Below are 14,166 nucleotides of genomic sequence, written 5' to 3' on the forward strand. Positions count from 1 at the left end.
ATTCTCTTTTTTTGCCCATTTTGCGCGTTTAATTGCCCCCACAAATGTGATGCTCCAGAAAATCAATCTGCTCAAAGGAAGGGCAGTTTTGTAGCTTCTGTAAGGAGCTACAAATCATCAATTACGGTAGCCTTCTGAGCCAATGGGCAAACACATTGTACCATTAGAACACTGGAGTGATAGTTGCTAGAAATGGGCCTCTACACACCTATGTATATATTGCACCAAAAAACAGATATTTGCAGCTAGAATAGTCATTTAGCACATTAGCAATGTATAGAGTTTATTTCTTTAAAGTTAAGACTAGTTTAAAGTTATCTTCATTGAAAAGTACAGTGCTTTTCCTTCAAAAATAAGGACATTTCAATGTGACCCCAAACTTTTGAACGGTAGTGTATATTTAGGATGAACCCAAATGTGCCTCTAATTAAAAGGAGCATAAAAAAAACGACCCATATCCTGTTCTTACCGCACATCTCATTTCCTACTTTTTTAAATTAATCTCAGAAAAACTATCAAACTAGATTCCTTTTTGTAAAACCAACAAAACTTGCAAAACCATTTTAAAGTTTTCTATTTAGAATATTTTACTTTCCTACCCTTGAGAAAAAAATTGAAACATAATTCCTTTTTTTTTCCGTGATGTTAGGTTTTAGATTACTTTTGATGATTTTCAGCAAAGAGGTTAGACTCACAGCAATGAGATGATGTAAACAATTTCATTAAGACAAATCATTGGCATGGAATAATTTAGATCAGCCCTGCTAATGCGTTTACCTCTTAACAAGCGTGAGCAACTGACATATAAACACTGTTTACATCCATAGATTAGTCATTTGCATTTAAACTCACCATATGATACAGCATAAACACAGCAGAGACAACCTTGTGAGTCATTTTTGGTTTCAAATTGAATAACAGATTATTAATAAAATGTATAAACATTTCGGCTCAACAAAAACATATTTATCAACACGCCTATAAAAAATATATGTAAAAAGCACTACTATCTTACTTTCTGGTGAACTTATTAGCGGACAGGATGAGGTGCAGCCTCTGCAGGGAGTCCAGCGTCTCATGGCTGAGCTCCTTAACCTGAAACAGCTTCGCAAGTCGGCTGTAAAACTTCAGCAGCTCAGACTCCTGAATCTCCCTGGAAACATTAAAGCACAAAATGTTCCTCTCTTTAAGTTGCCTGAAGTTGTTGTGAAAAGTCTCAAATCGTGTCAAATTTCTTTAAGTTTTACAAGACTTAAAAGGGAGTGGCACTATTCTTTTAGGCTTTCAATGGAGTGCTTTTTCACTCCTTTTTAGTCCCATACCTGATCATATACACTATATTTCCAAAAGAATTAGCTCACCCACCAAAATTATTGGAATCAGCTCTTCCAGATGAATTAAAATAAGGCCCTATGCATGCAGACTAGTTACAAACATTTGAGAAAAAATGGGTGACTCTCAGGAGCTCAGTAAATTTCAGCATGTAACTGTAACAGGATGCCACCGGTGCAACAAATCCAGTTGGGAAATTTCCATTTTGCCAAGTGTAACTTTTTGATGGAGGGGGGTTATGTTTTTTTTTTTTTTTTTTTTTGTTTAGAGCTGGGCTTGAACCTTTAGTTTCAATGACAGGAACTCTGAATGCTTCAGCATACCAAGACATTTTGGAAAAGTCCATACTTCAAACTTTGTTGGAACAGTTTGGAGCTGAACCCTTCCTCTTCCAACATGACTTTATAGCAGAGCACATAAAGTCATGGATGGCAGAGTCTGGTTTGGATGAACTTGACTGGCCTGCACAGAGCTCTGACCTCAACCTAATACGATACCTTTGGGATTTTGCAAATATTTGCAAGTATTCTGTCCATAACTGGCTGATTTAAGACTCCTTCAGGCATAAAATCGCTTCCCTATTTTAGGAGATCAGAATTATTTGTGTCTTAATATAAGTTTTATGAAAATTATTATTGTATTTAAGTTAACATGCGATTCCATTATAATCTGGTGAGATGTATTTATAGAGAGTACCACAATTAGACTTTTCAGTGTTTCAGCAAAGTCCATAAAAAGCTAATGCACTTTATTATACAGTATACCTTTCTGATTTTTTCTCAAGTAAAAGGGGGAAAAGAAGCAGTTACTTCCTGTTGCTTTGCAATATCATCTCAGCTTTTGCAAATTTAACATGAAAGACATGAGTTCATGTAAGGAACGTTTCAGTTTTCTAACAAAACTGAAACGGGAACAAAATGCTTTAAATTGAAATAGATATTTCCCGTTGTCTTACCTCGCTTGTTTAATTAAACTCTCTGAAGCGTGAGAGTACATTTTTAATCGCAGTCAGCCGGTCAGCTGCTACATCCGCACCGCAGCGGAAGATAAACAGCGCGAGCTCTAATCTGGTCCGGTCTGCACTCGAGTCACATGACAATTGTTCCGCTTTCGATCCGAGGGTTAGTTTTTCTCTGATATTTAACTTTGTTATTTTGAGGAGGAAAAAAAAAAAAAAATCAGCACTGTTTAATTTATGCTGATTCCAGCAAGTGAAAGTTTCACAACGGGATATTCACTTCATTTACTTCCACATTTTGTTTTACTTTTCTATGATTCCAAATCACAACATTAATGTTCCTTAAGCTTTATACAATGTGCAAGCCAAAATGATTGGTGATCCTTGTTCAAATGTATAAAAAGCATACAAATACATTGCTCCTTGGAGTAATTTCACAAAACGATTAAATTCAAAATACAACCAGAGAGTGCACTTACATTGGAGGACAAAAATCCCAGGTTTATTTAAAAAGGAAGTGTTTCAACAATAATAGCCCAGTTCCCTCCTTTAACAGGATAGATCATTCCTGTAAAATTACACAAGGAGGAGCATTCAGAGGAGTTTGCACAACCTCTGTAGTTTGTCGGAGGCCTGAGTCTTCACTGATGAGACATGATTGCTGTGGGACTTTGGCCTGGGGACTGAGATGACCACAGAAGACAATCCTTTTGTTTCTGCTGAACCACCTCTGTGATCATTATCTTGCAGAAAGATCCTTTAGGGCATTTTCAGTTTTCTGGTTGAGCCAAAAAAAATACTGGAATTTAAAGAGCTGCGATGCCTCCAGGAGGATTTGTTACAAGGAAGCTCTGATCAAAGCATGCAGTTCCAGTGAATCTCAAAGGATTTAGAAATATCCACATTTTCCTGTTGGAGGGCCAGAAACCTATTTTTATGCAGTCCTTCCTACAAAACAAGTATGCACATAGCATCTAGTTGGAGACTTGTTGAGTACAGAAATAAAATCTTTTCTTCAACCTCCCTTACATTGTGTTTGTAACTTTTCCTGTGTCTGCGTAACTTTCTAGGTTCTGAGTTTAAAATGACAATGCAAAGGGAACACCACCACTTTTCTTATGTGTGACATCTCCAACTGTGGTCCAAATTAGAGTCCACCATGTTTAAGCTGTCAGGGTTTCTGTGTATGTCAAAGGTGCAATAGATCCTTTAGGTTACATGGGCACACAATACTTAAACAGATAATCAGGAAAGGGGTTTGGATTACCCAGAGCCAATCAATTACAATGAGGCATCAAATCCTAACATGTTACTCTGAATTAGTGACAATTGCACAGTTTATCTTTGCACCTCTCTCAAACAATGCAAATGTTTAGAGCCCCCCCGATCTGTAGCCAGTGGACCAAGGAGAGGCACTAGCTTCCTGTTGGGTCACTGAAGTGGATTCTGTTTATGCAAACATGATTTCTTACAAACACATTGTTTATTGTTTGTCTACATTTTTATTGAGAAAATAAGGCTGTTTGTAATTTTGCAACCTATTATTTCAGTTTTTTTTTTCTTTAAGATGATGTAATATTAGCTATTATTGTCGATTTAATCATTAGTTTCTATCAGATATTAAATTCTGCAATTTTAATCATTTTTGTATTTGTTGACATATGAAAGCTTATACGGATCTTTCTTACCTCAAAGAATATTTTAAATATGTTAAAATCAAAAGTCATCTTTAGTTAATTGAGTTTTTCATGTCTGGAGCAAGTCTCCCTTTCTCAGTTTTTCAAACTGAAATAAGGTAACCCTAAGAATATTATGTGAAGAATTTTTCATGAAAATTTTATGACTCATTCAGTTTCATTGCAGGAATAGCAGGAGCCGTTTGTTAAAGGGGTAAAAAAAAACAACAACTGCTGTTTAGTTTAATCAATTTGACTGATTTACTTATTTTTACTCCTACTATGCCAGTTGATCCTTTTGAGATGGTGAGAAATCTTCAACCAGCATACCTTAAACATTTTCAGACATATTTAAAATTAAAGAGATACATTTTTTAATTTAAGCGTATAAAAATACAGTTTGTACACAGTTTGAAAGATGAATTAGGATTCTCCACCTGGGAACGAAAAGGCAACCCATGAGACAGTCTCAATCTGCCTCCCTAAAGCAAGATTAGTAAGAAGGCTACAGGTTTAGAATTAGATTTTTTGATTTATATAATTCAACTTTATTGTCATTACATTGTCACAAGTTCAAAGAGATGAAATTAACTGCAGCGCCCGGGGAATTAAGGGTCTTAATTCCCCAGGTCCATGGGTCCATGGGAGTGAGGCTTCAATTCAGAACTTCTGGGATCCAAAGCCCATTTTTTACCACCAGGCCACCACTCCTACCAGGTGTGCCAGGAAAGCACCTCTTTGATTTAGACATGCATAAGTTTAAAATAATTACAGTATATGCGCTTATATGGGAAGTTGACAAGAGTGAGCAAGTAAGAGTTTTACTGTGAATATTGTCTACTGAGTAATTACTTGTGGATAATGGGAGGGAAGCAGAGTTCCAGGAAATCTGCTCCTCCCTAGGAAGAAACATTTAAAACTAGCGTTCACAGTTTATAATGGGAATTAAATGTTAATATAACTAAACTTGCCTTACATACAGAATAATTTGATTGTTTAATAATTTCAGAATCACCTAACAACTTTAATTATTCATTTGTCTTTTCTCTAATACTCAGTTTTATCATTGGTTTTATTTATTCCGTACTAAGACAATTTACTTTTCTTTGTATGTGTTCCTATTATGTTTGTTCATGTGCAGTATTAAGTATTGTCTTGCCAATGACATGTGTTATATAAAATAACTAGCCTTTAATTACACATAAAAAGATGCATGTGGTTCCTATAACAACTTACACACAGGAGTATATCTCATTTATCCTGGGCGTTAAAATATTGGCCTTATCACTGAGAATCAATTCTTTCAGACACAGTCAGACCACCGCTCCTAACTTTACCTTATAAGAGGAGGCATAAGTTGCTGTTGTGGTTAATGGTTATGTCACCTGAAGGCTTTGCACCACCAGCAGGAGGTTAGTATAAAAAATTTAGACTCTAGTCATGCAACAGATTCTAGTCACAAAAAGTAGTTTTAGATATTTTTCAAATCAAAAAGTAGACCTCAAAACAGCATCTGTAAAGACAGTTCATCAAGGTTATGAGCGTACTTGGAGGGTTTCCAGAGCATCAGAGCTCTGCTGACAAGCCTTTCTAGCTGCTGGCTAAGATGACTGGGTGGTACCGTTGGATTCCCCGGTTACCACACCCTTAACTCCTGGGATTTCCCAATACCTGCTATCTCTTTGTGGTGACAGAAAGTATTATGAATAATTTATTAGGTATTTGGTGAATAATGCAAGTAATAGCATTTAAAATGTTACTTGCAGTTATAAATTGATTTGAATTTATTCAAAGACGTATACCCCATGGTTCAGTACCAAGAGTATTTTTGATGAATACTGATGTTCAAATAGAAAACTCTCAATTTTCCATATATATATGACAAATATCTGTACCTTCCTAAGGCTTGTATTTCATGTGCATTTATTGATATGTATGTGAGTGCTTTGATATTTTTATTTTCTTGTTCATGGTTTTATAGCAACAGCTCTGCAGGAGGTTTAAATTCAGTCTGGCAGCTACCAATGGAGAATTTAGAGGAGACAATTAACCAAACAGTCATGTTTTTGGACAGTAGGAGGAATGCTGGAGTACCTGGAAAGAACCCACGAATGCTCAGGGAGAAAATGCAAACTCCATGCGGAAAGACCCCAGGGAAGGGAATTGAACCCAAGACCTTCTTGCTGCAAGGCATCAGTGGTACCCACTGCGCAGCCCGCATTTGAGTCAGTTACTCAAAAAAAGTTTGGAAATTTTTTGTTTTGTTTTTACAATAAACTAATATCTATCTATAAGTAGTCCTAACCCTTTAAAGCCCATAAGTTTGTTTTGTTTTACAATTTACATCTAAATGCAAAGAGTAGAAAGAAAAACAAAGTGAGGACCTTTATCCACAAACGACAGTACATGGTGGAAAGTTGGAAACTTTGAGAGGCTAACCTACCAAAGCTGCTCCACAACCACTGATCTCTACTTATTCACTGGATTGCTGATACCCCAAAAAAGTAAAACCACTGGCCGCCATTGGTAGTCCCCAGTCCCACAGAGATGCACAGTAAAAATGCCTACATGTGTAATATTAGGCTGCAAAAACAAGTAGTTTGTCGGCTCTGGGAAAAGGTTTCACTGGTAATTTTACATTCAGTAGATGTACTAACCAAGAAAATCCACATATACACATGTATTCTATAGTACGTAGCTAAACATTAGTATGACTATCTTGGACTGACTCAAAGACATTGACTGAGTTGGCCATCGAAATTGTGTCTAATGTTAGATAATAGAAAGTGGAGTAAATAGAAAGTAATTCACTGTGAAATCTCAATGTATTATTTGTTTAAAGTTTAAGTGGATGAGGCTGTCTTTTTTGTAGTGTTTGTTGTATTTCATGCCATATGCTGAAATGCATTGCATGTTATATTGATGAAAAAAAAAGCAACTCAAACATTTTTAAAGGCTAATGCACAGAGACAGCATACAATTATAGGGCATCATGCATGCAAAATTTGAAAATAGAAAAATACAACAGCTTTAACAGACATACTTGTAATTCAGTCTTGATGTAAAATCTTGAAATTATATTTAATATGTAATTATCATAAAAATGTAATCAATACATGTCTATTACATGGACATCATCAATTTTGCAATTTTGGCACATCTGTATTATTATGCTCCATTAACGCATTCATTTTTTTGTGATGAATTTGTATAATATGTTATGTTACATAATTTAAAGACTCCATTGACTTCATAATGACTATGTAATGTGATGTGCCTATTTTTTTTTAATATAAGTTAAAGTAATCTGCTTATGCAATGAAACACCAAGTGTTTGTCAAAAGTAACGAATTTATCTTTACTTTAAAATCTTAAGCCCCCTGAAAATGAGAACATCATTGTTGTTTGATACTGTAGCGCACATATTGTTTACATTGTGACCGGTCTAACTAGGGAGTACCAATATGGCGGCCGGTGGCTTCACTTCAACCCCATAATACCAATGGGCTATCAGCAATCCAGAGAATAAATAGAGATCAGTGTCCACAACTGCATTGAAAACTCATCCAGGAGGTCACCAAAGAATTCAGACCAATGTGAAGCACTTCAGGCCTAACTTGCCTCATTAAAGGTCCATGTGCGTGATACAAAAAGAGATACTGGGAATTCTAGGCATTCAGATTGCAGAGACACAACTCCTTAGCTTGATGTAATTCACAGATAATTGAAATAAACTAAGACAACAGGAAAACTGATCATCTGCAAAAAGATAGACCCAGAGGGCATGACTAAATAACCTCTCCCTCCCTAAATAATGAATGTATGGAAAAAGGATTAGGGCCACTAAAAAATGTTTTAAAGTTAACACATTTTTAAATTTTATTTCAGTTTAATATGGGAAAATAGTCCGAATTCTAAGAAAAAAGTCAGAATTCTGAGAAAAAAGTCAGAATTCTGAGATTAAAGTCAGAATTCTGACATAAAAGTCAGGATTCTGAGAAAAAAGTCAGAATTATGAGAAAAAAAAGTCAGAATTATGAGAAAAAGTCAGATTTCTAAGAATAAAGTCAGAATTCTGAAATTAAGTCAGAATTATGAGGGGGAAAAAATCAGAAATCTGGAAAAAAAAAAAAATCAGAATTCTGAGATTAAAGTCAGAATTCTGACTTTTTCCCCATATTAAACTGAAATAAAATTAAAAAAATCAGAGGTTTTTTTTTTTTTTTTCCGTGGCCCTAATCCTCTTCGGTCTGAATGTAATACACAACATGGGGCTTGATATTTGTCTCTGCTTATATTAGGTTGTTTTAAGCAAATCAAAGAGATTGTAATACAGCCATCTCCTGCATATCACTACACCACTGTTTAAAGCCATGTTGTGTGCTCTTATTACCGCCCCCTTCTGGACTGAAGGTGTAGTACAGTTTTCCTCAAAATTAAAAATATTTAATATATATATATATATAAACAATCATGGCCCAGGATTATCTTTTGGCAAAGTAGAAGAAATACTGTGAATTCAGTTTAAAAACTGCTCTTAATGATTAATAAAATCATGTGTGATTGTTGAGTAATCTCACTAAGGTTAGAAAAAGACCTTCTTTTTTTTTTTTTAAGATTTTTTTACCCAAACCTTTACCAGATCAAAACCAGCCACTTGAAACAAGTTTTAGTGATAGTGAAAAGGAGACTTAGTCACGATTTAGAAAGTGATTCAGATCATCCATTTAAAAATAACACTTGGCTTTTTTTCTCTCTCTCTCAGTCTAAGAGCTATAATTGGATCATGGTTCTTTTTTTTTTTTTTTGTGATACTGTGGTTGGTTGGAACTGTTATTCTCTCAGAACAGGTAACCCAAAGCAGCATGATGGAAATGGTGAAGTCTTATTGACATGGCGCAGCTGAGGGAGTGAACACAGAGTTCACTTTTGGTCAAAATGTTAAGAAAACGAGTATAATTAAAGTTAGTTAACAGTAAAGGTGGAGGTGAGCTGTCATTGGCCAGTTTGTCCCTATCTGATCTGAGCTGCCTTTCTTTGCGCAGCAGCAAAACAGCTTATTTCCATGTGAGCTCACCGCCCACCTCCGCTCTCTGCTGCTTCTCCGAGCGTCATTTTCACTATTTCAGTCTGTCTCCACCTCAAGCTGCGGCTCAGGGGCCCCAGCTTTATTCTAACACCCGCTCCTGAGCTCGGATACATGGAGACAACCTGAGCGTAAAACTTTCTTTTCTCTTACGCACGAAAGTATTTTGTCTGGCTTTGTTTTTTTTTTTGTTTTTTTCTTGTTTTGGGTTTTTTTCTGTAAAAAAAACTGAAAACTACTGGAACATCTGTTGATTTCCGGCTGACTTTTTGGATATCTGCCGCATGTCAGGTAAGACAAGTGACCAAGGCCAATTTTAGATCTCCAAGGCGTGTCCGTGTGTCTTTTGAAATGCTACAAGACGGGCTCAATGCAGAAAAACAAGGCGCACAGGCTCCCACACCTTAGATCCACAACAAAAACGTGCCATCTCTCATTTAGGTAAAGCAAAAAGTGCATCTAAAGTAAAACTTCTCTCATCCCAATGTTTTGATTTTAAACAATTTAATTAGAGCGACTATATAAAAAAAAATCTTCATGTGTTCCTTTATTTCTGATATGCTCTTGGCTCATGCCTGAGAAAGGATTTTAGTTTAATGTCATCACTAAGTCTTTATCAGGCCTGATGGGAATGTTTGGGATTCCAGCAGCAGGTGCAGAGGACAATGGGAACCAGTAAGGGTGGGAATCAGAGCTGCAGGGAAACAGTGATAGATTATGCACATGCAATCAACCATCTGCACCGTTATGATTTAGTGCATTGCAAAAGTAAATACCTTTATCTTCTATCTCTCTACCTGACTTGTGTATTTCATTAAGATTGATGGTGACAAACCAGCAGAAAGTAATGTATCTCTGTGAACAATCATGGCTTTTTTTAAAAATAGGGAAAGCCTTTCATGTGTTTTTATTGACCCATAGGACCACCTTTAGCTGTATTTATACCTACATGCTGATTTAATGATTTAAGGACATCTCTATCAGCTCTGCATAAACTGAAATATCTCCAATTAAGTTAGACTGAATGGAGCGCACCAGAAAACAGCTGTTTATTTTTCACTAATTAGCTTTTATTTAAACCATTTCATATCATTCCAGCTCCCTGCAGAGTTAGGCATCTCCCTTTTTTACTGCCAACCGTTGTGTTTTTGGAGAGATTTGGACACGGGGCTCCTTCTTGCTCATGTTTGCTGACCCCTCTCAGCTGCTTCTCTCCTTTTATTCTCTTCTTACAAAAAAATATACAAAAAATATACACCTTGTCAGGTTTTAAAAGGTGAAAAAAGCTGTCAATTTGTCAGCCATTTATAATTTTCCTTCCACCTTACATCTACTCGCTGCTTTCTGGTCTGTTTGTTTTTTTGCTATCATATAAAACCTAATAAAACATGGCAGATTTTATGGCATTAACACAAAATGTGAAATCTTTCATCATGTAAATGTGTTCAGGTGAGGCTTTTGCATGTTGTAAAAGATGGTGGATGCTCATTTTTGGAAAGTTGGTATTAAATTTGAGTTTTTTTCTATAATGAAATTTACATTGTGTTGTGGTTTAGGTGGCATGACACTAACTGTTCCATTTTCTTTTTTTTTTGTCTTTTTCTTTTATAAAACCATGCATGTTATTGAACTGCTTTCTTTCAGGCAGTTACTATCACAGCTAAACCTTTGCCCCCCTTTTGCTGTGTTACTCCTCTTTCAGTCCACATAATAAGAAGAAAGGTATCAGGTTCTTAACTCTTCAGCTGGACAATGCAGCCTTTATGACAGTTTGTTAACCCTGACCAATCATATCTGCCTGTATCAGAGTGCAAGACCAGTGCACCGACAGCGAGCAGAGTAAAGGGTTCAGCTGTGGTCTTTGAACTGCCAGCGATTTTGATTCTGATTGTCAGGAACTGCAACAATTCATTGGGAACAAAAACAGTATTTATTTCAATGATTGATTGCACAATGCATGAGTCAGTTGGGGAAGTTATGGATGGCTCTTATTCAGGGTGACGAAACAGACAAAACAGATGCAAATTGAATTTACTCAAAATTATTCAGTTGCTACACAGCAATTAAATCAGTTAAAATGCGAAAAAAGATTAATGAAACTGATTTGTTTAGAGATTGCTAAGGATTTAGACCTTAGTGGCCACAGATTGCATTAACAACTGACTTTTTTTTTTATTTGAGTGGTGGGTTGAAGTGCAATGATGCGATTAAGCAGGCTAAAAATTCCTGCTTCGGCTTTGCATCTAAAGTTTCCAACATCAGACCCAGATGTGTTTTAAATGCCTCAAGCAAAGACGATACGCAAAATAATTTCTTGTAAAAGGTTCAGTAGTTTATATGTATCCATAACCAAGAAACCATGAAAAAAAGGAAACATAATAATGTGACGTTATTAAAGCAGCTTATGTGTGTAAATTATTTTCAATTTACACACTAAAAACAAGTGGATCAGAAAAAAACCCAAACTGGATTATTTCCAGCCAAGCTGCTGGGTAATTATTGCTCCAACCCAGCAAAATGGATCGATCCTTAATAACCCAACAAATGGATTATAATATTCCACCGAAGATATGGATTAAAATATGTGAAAATTTTGACAAATTCAACCTCAAATATTTGTTAGTAGCCTCTACCCAAATGCTGGGTGAAATTAACCACAAATTGTGATTTTATTTTTATTTTAACCAGCTAGATATATTTGTTTTGTTATATTTTTAAAGACTTGGTAAACTCCAGTAAATTAGTTAACTCTAACATATTACAGTACAGTCATTAGGAAAATAAATTGCAATAATCTATAACAAAATACAGGAATCTCTACAAGGCATCACCTTGAAATGTATTAATACTTAATACCTCTGCACATTAAGGAGAATGGCAGCCTAATGGTTAGGGCATAGAGCTTGGAATCCTGAGGTTTAGAATTTGAGCCCCACTACCACAGCCTGCCACTCTGGGTCTCTGAGCAAAGATCCTTGAACCCTGATTACTCCCCAGGCACCCCATGATGGCAGCCCACTGCTCTGCAAGGGGATGGGTTTAATGCAGAGGTAAATTTCTTCAATGTGAGATCAAAAAATGTCAATTATTATTATGATTATTGTCACAAAAGGGAAGCAGTCGAGTTAATCAAGGAACAATCGAAATAAGTGTCTTTAGAACAATTCACAACAGTATATAACAACTGAGAGGAGCAACAGGCCAAGTGTCAAACTGGTGATTACAAGCTATACTTGAAGCTGTTGAAAAAACATTAGCAGCTCAGACTCTCCTGACATTTCATAGACTGCAGGAATTCCCACTAATGTTCACACTGCTTTAGGTTTTAATGTGTAAGATAAAAAAAAAAAAAAAACTTACCTTGAAGCAAACATTGATGAACAGACAGCAGGACAGGTTGGAAACTCTCCTCTCTGACCCGTTTTGATCAAACGTGTTCAGTGGCCTTCTTCCAGTTCCAGTCCATGCTTCTCAATGTAACGTCTTCTGGCGTATTTATACAACCAGCAGAGGTGAAAGAGGCTTAAGATGCATTCTGATCATTTTCTGGTGTCAGAACATAGAGGTGAGGTCTGGGTGCCCTGGCCTCATGGAGGTACTTAGCATGTGTCCCATGTATTTTTATATATATTCTCTATATATACTATGCAGCACATCTAACAACGGAGATGAATAGAAAGAAATGCCATGATATCCCAAATTATAACTATAAGCAGAAATGCTGACTTGAAATGCTGTGGATGGGCAAAATCTATTTATTACCTTTAAGAAATATATGTATATTGGTTATTTAATCTTCAGATGAATGCACAGTATTTCTATTTTTCAAAAATACTGTACAGTACAGTATTTAGTTTATTTTTAAACTCTGTCACGTATTCTGTTATTTTTTTATCCACATTTGTGAAACCACTTTTGCTGTAACAATTTCCCCATTGTGGGATTAAAAAAGGATTTTCTATTCTATTCTATTCTATTCTATTCTATTCTATTCTATTCTATTCTAAATCTTTGTATAAGGTGTGTCAGCTGCCACAGCAGATATGGTGTTGATGAGCTGTCAATTGATCTGAAATAAAAACAAAAAAGGTTAAGTAAAAACTTACTTTGATTTACTTGTCTGAGACCGGATCAGTGACATTTCTACAGATATGCTTTAATGTTATAAATCTTTACCAAAGTTCAAAGTCTGGTCTACGTACAGCCGTCTCTGCTTATTTGAATAACAACAGCGCGCACCACAAACTCAAGAACAAGCAAACATAGGGTACAGTGGCATCACACACACAGAGTGAACAAGAATGGCAAGATAAAGGAGGAAAATAGAGCACTGCTAAGTTATTTATCCCACTACTTTTGTTTCATCTGCAGTTTAGAAAGTAGCATGTTTTATTTTTACAAAGGGCGACACATAAAAGCAAAGCTAAGGAGGCCACGGTTTATCTAAAACGAGGTGCACAGCTTCTCCCAGCTCCAGCCACATAGAATTGAAGTTGACTTTAAGAAAATGGATTCAAAACTTGTCTAAAAAAAGACTATCATGTTCCCATTAACACTAGCTATCAAATTAACTAGCAGGCCAATCTGCCTGCTGGCTGGAGAAGCAGCTAAGAACCTTAAAATAAAATCAACCAAACACCTATGAAAAAAATGAACTAGTTTTATTAGATCTTTCAGTAAATTTGTAAATGATAAAACAGAAAAGCTGTAAGAGTGTGTGCTTCCATGATAAAGGAAAGTGGTGGCCTAGAGCTTAGGGCATAGAGCTTGGAGTCCTGAAATTCTGAGTTCCAGCCCCACTCCCACAGACTGCCACTCTAGATCTATTAGCAAAGGCCCTTAACCTCACACTGCTCCCTGGGTGCCGCACAATGGCAGCCCACTGCTCCCCAAGGGGACGAGTTAAATGAAGAGGTAAATTTCTCCAATGTGAAATCAATGAAGTTCAATTAAATAAATCTTAATTAAAGTTAACAGCTAATGGTGCCCTCATGTGATCTCCTAATTATGGTAAATGCCAAACGCTGACATGAAATTTGCACATGAACGCCCATTAATGTCGGAATTTCCACTGGAAAACTGGGAGAATTCTATGACATTTGAGTTGCAGAGAC

At 36.2% G+C, this 14,166-nt stretch overlaps 2 protein-coding genes across 5 annotated transcripts in view; one reads left to right on the plus strand and one right to left on the minus strand.

Annotated features, from left to right (window-relative positions):
• Positions 1-2,379, minus strand: part of ap5z1 (adaptor related protein complex 5, zeta 1 subunit) — a 14,233-nt gene extending 11,854 nt beyond the window's left edge. For both annotated transcript variants that reach the window (XM_015378618.1, XM_015378617.1), the window contains exons 1-2: positions 2,288-2,379; positions 1,016-1,153 (exon numbers count right to left, since the gene is read on the minus strand). In XM_015378618.1, coding sequence (XP_015234104.1) covers positions 1,016-1,153; positions 2,288-2,328 — 179 coding nt within the window. In that variant the 5' untranslated portion in view covers positions 2,329-2,379. The remainder of the gene's footprint in view (positions 1-1,015; positions 1,154-2,287) is intronic.
• Positions 2,380-9,074: 6,695 nt separating this feature from the next.
• Positions 9,075-14,166, plus strand: part of card11 (caspase recruitment domain family member 11) — a 39,981-nt gene continuing 34,889 nt past the window's right edge. For all 3 annotated transcript variants that reach the window (XM_015378567.1, XM_015378568.1, XM_015378569.1), the window contains exon 1: positions 9,075-9,343. In XM_015378567.1, coding sequence (XP_015234053.1) covers positions 9,337-9,343 — 7 coding nt within the window. In that variant the 5' untranslated portion in view covers positions 9,075-9,336. The remainder of the gene's footprint in view (positions 9,344-14,166) is intronic.

Source organism: Cyprinodon variegatus, unplaced genomic scaffold (genome assembly GCF_000732505.1).
Source record: "Cyprinodon variegatus isolate N-32 unplaced genomic scaffold, C_variegatus-1.0 Scaffold175, whole genome shotgun sequence".
NCBI classification, from domain to species: Eukaryota; Metazoa; Chordata; class Actinopteri; order Cyprinodontiformes; family Cyprinodontidae; genus Cyprinodon; species Cyprinodon variegatus.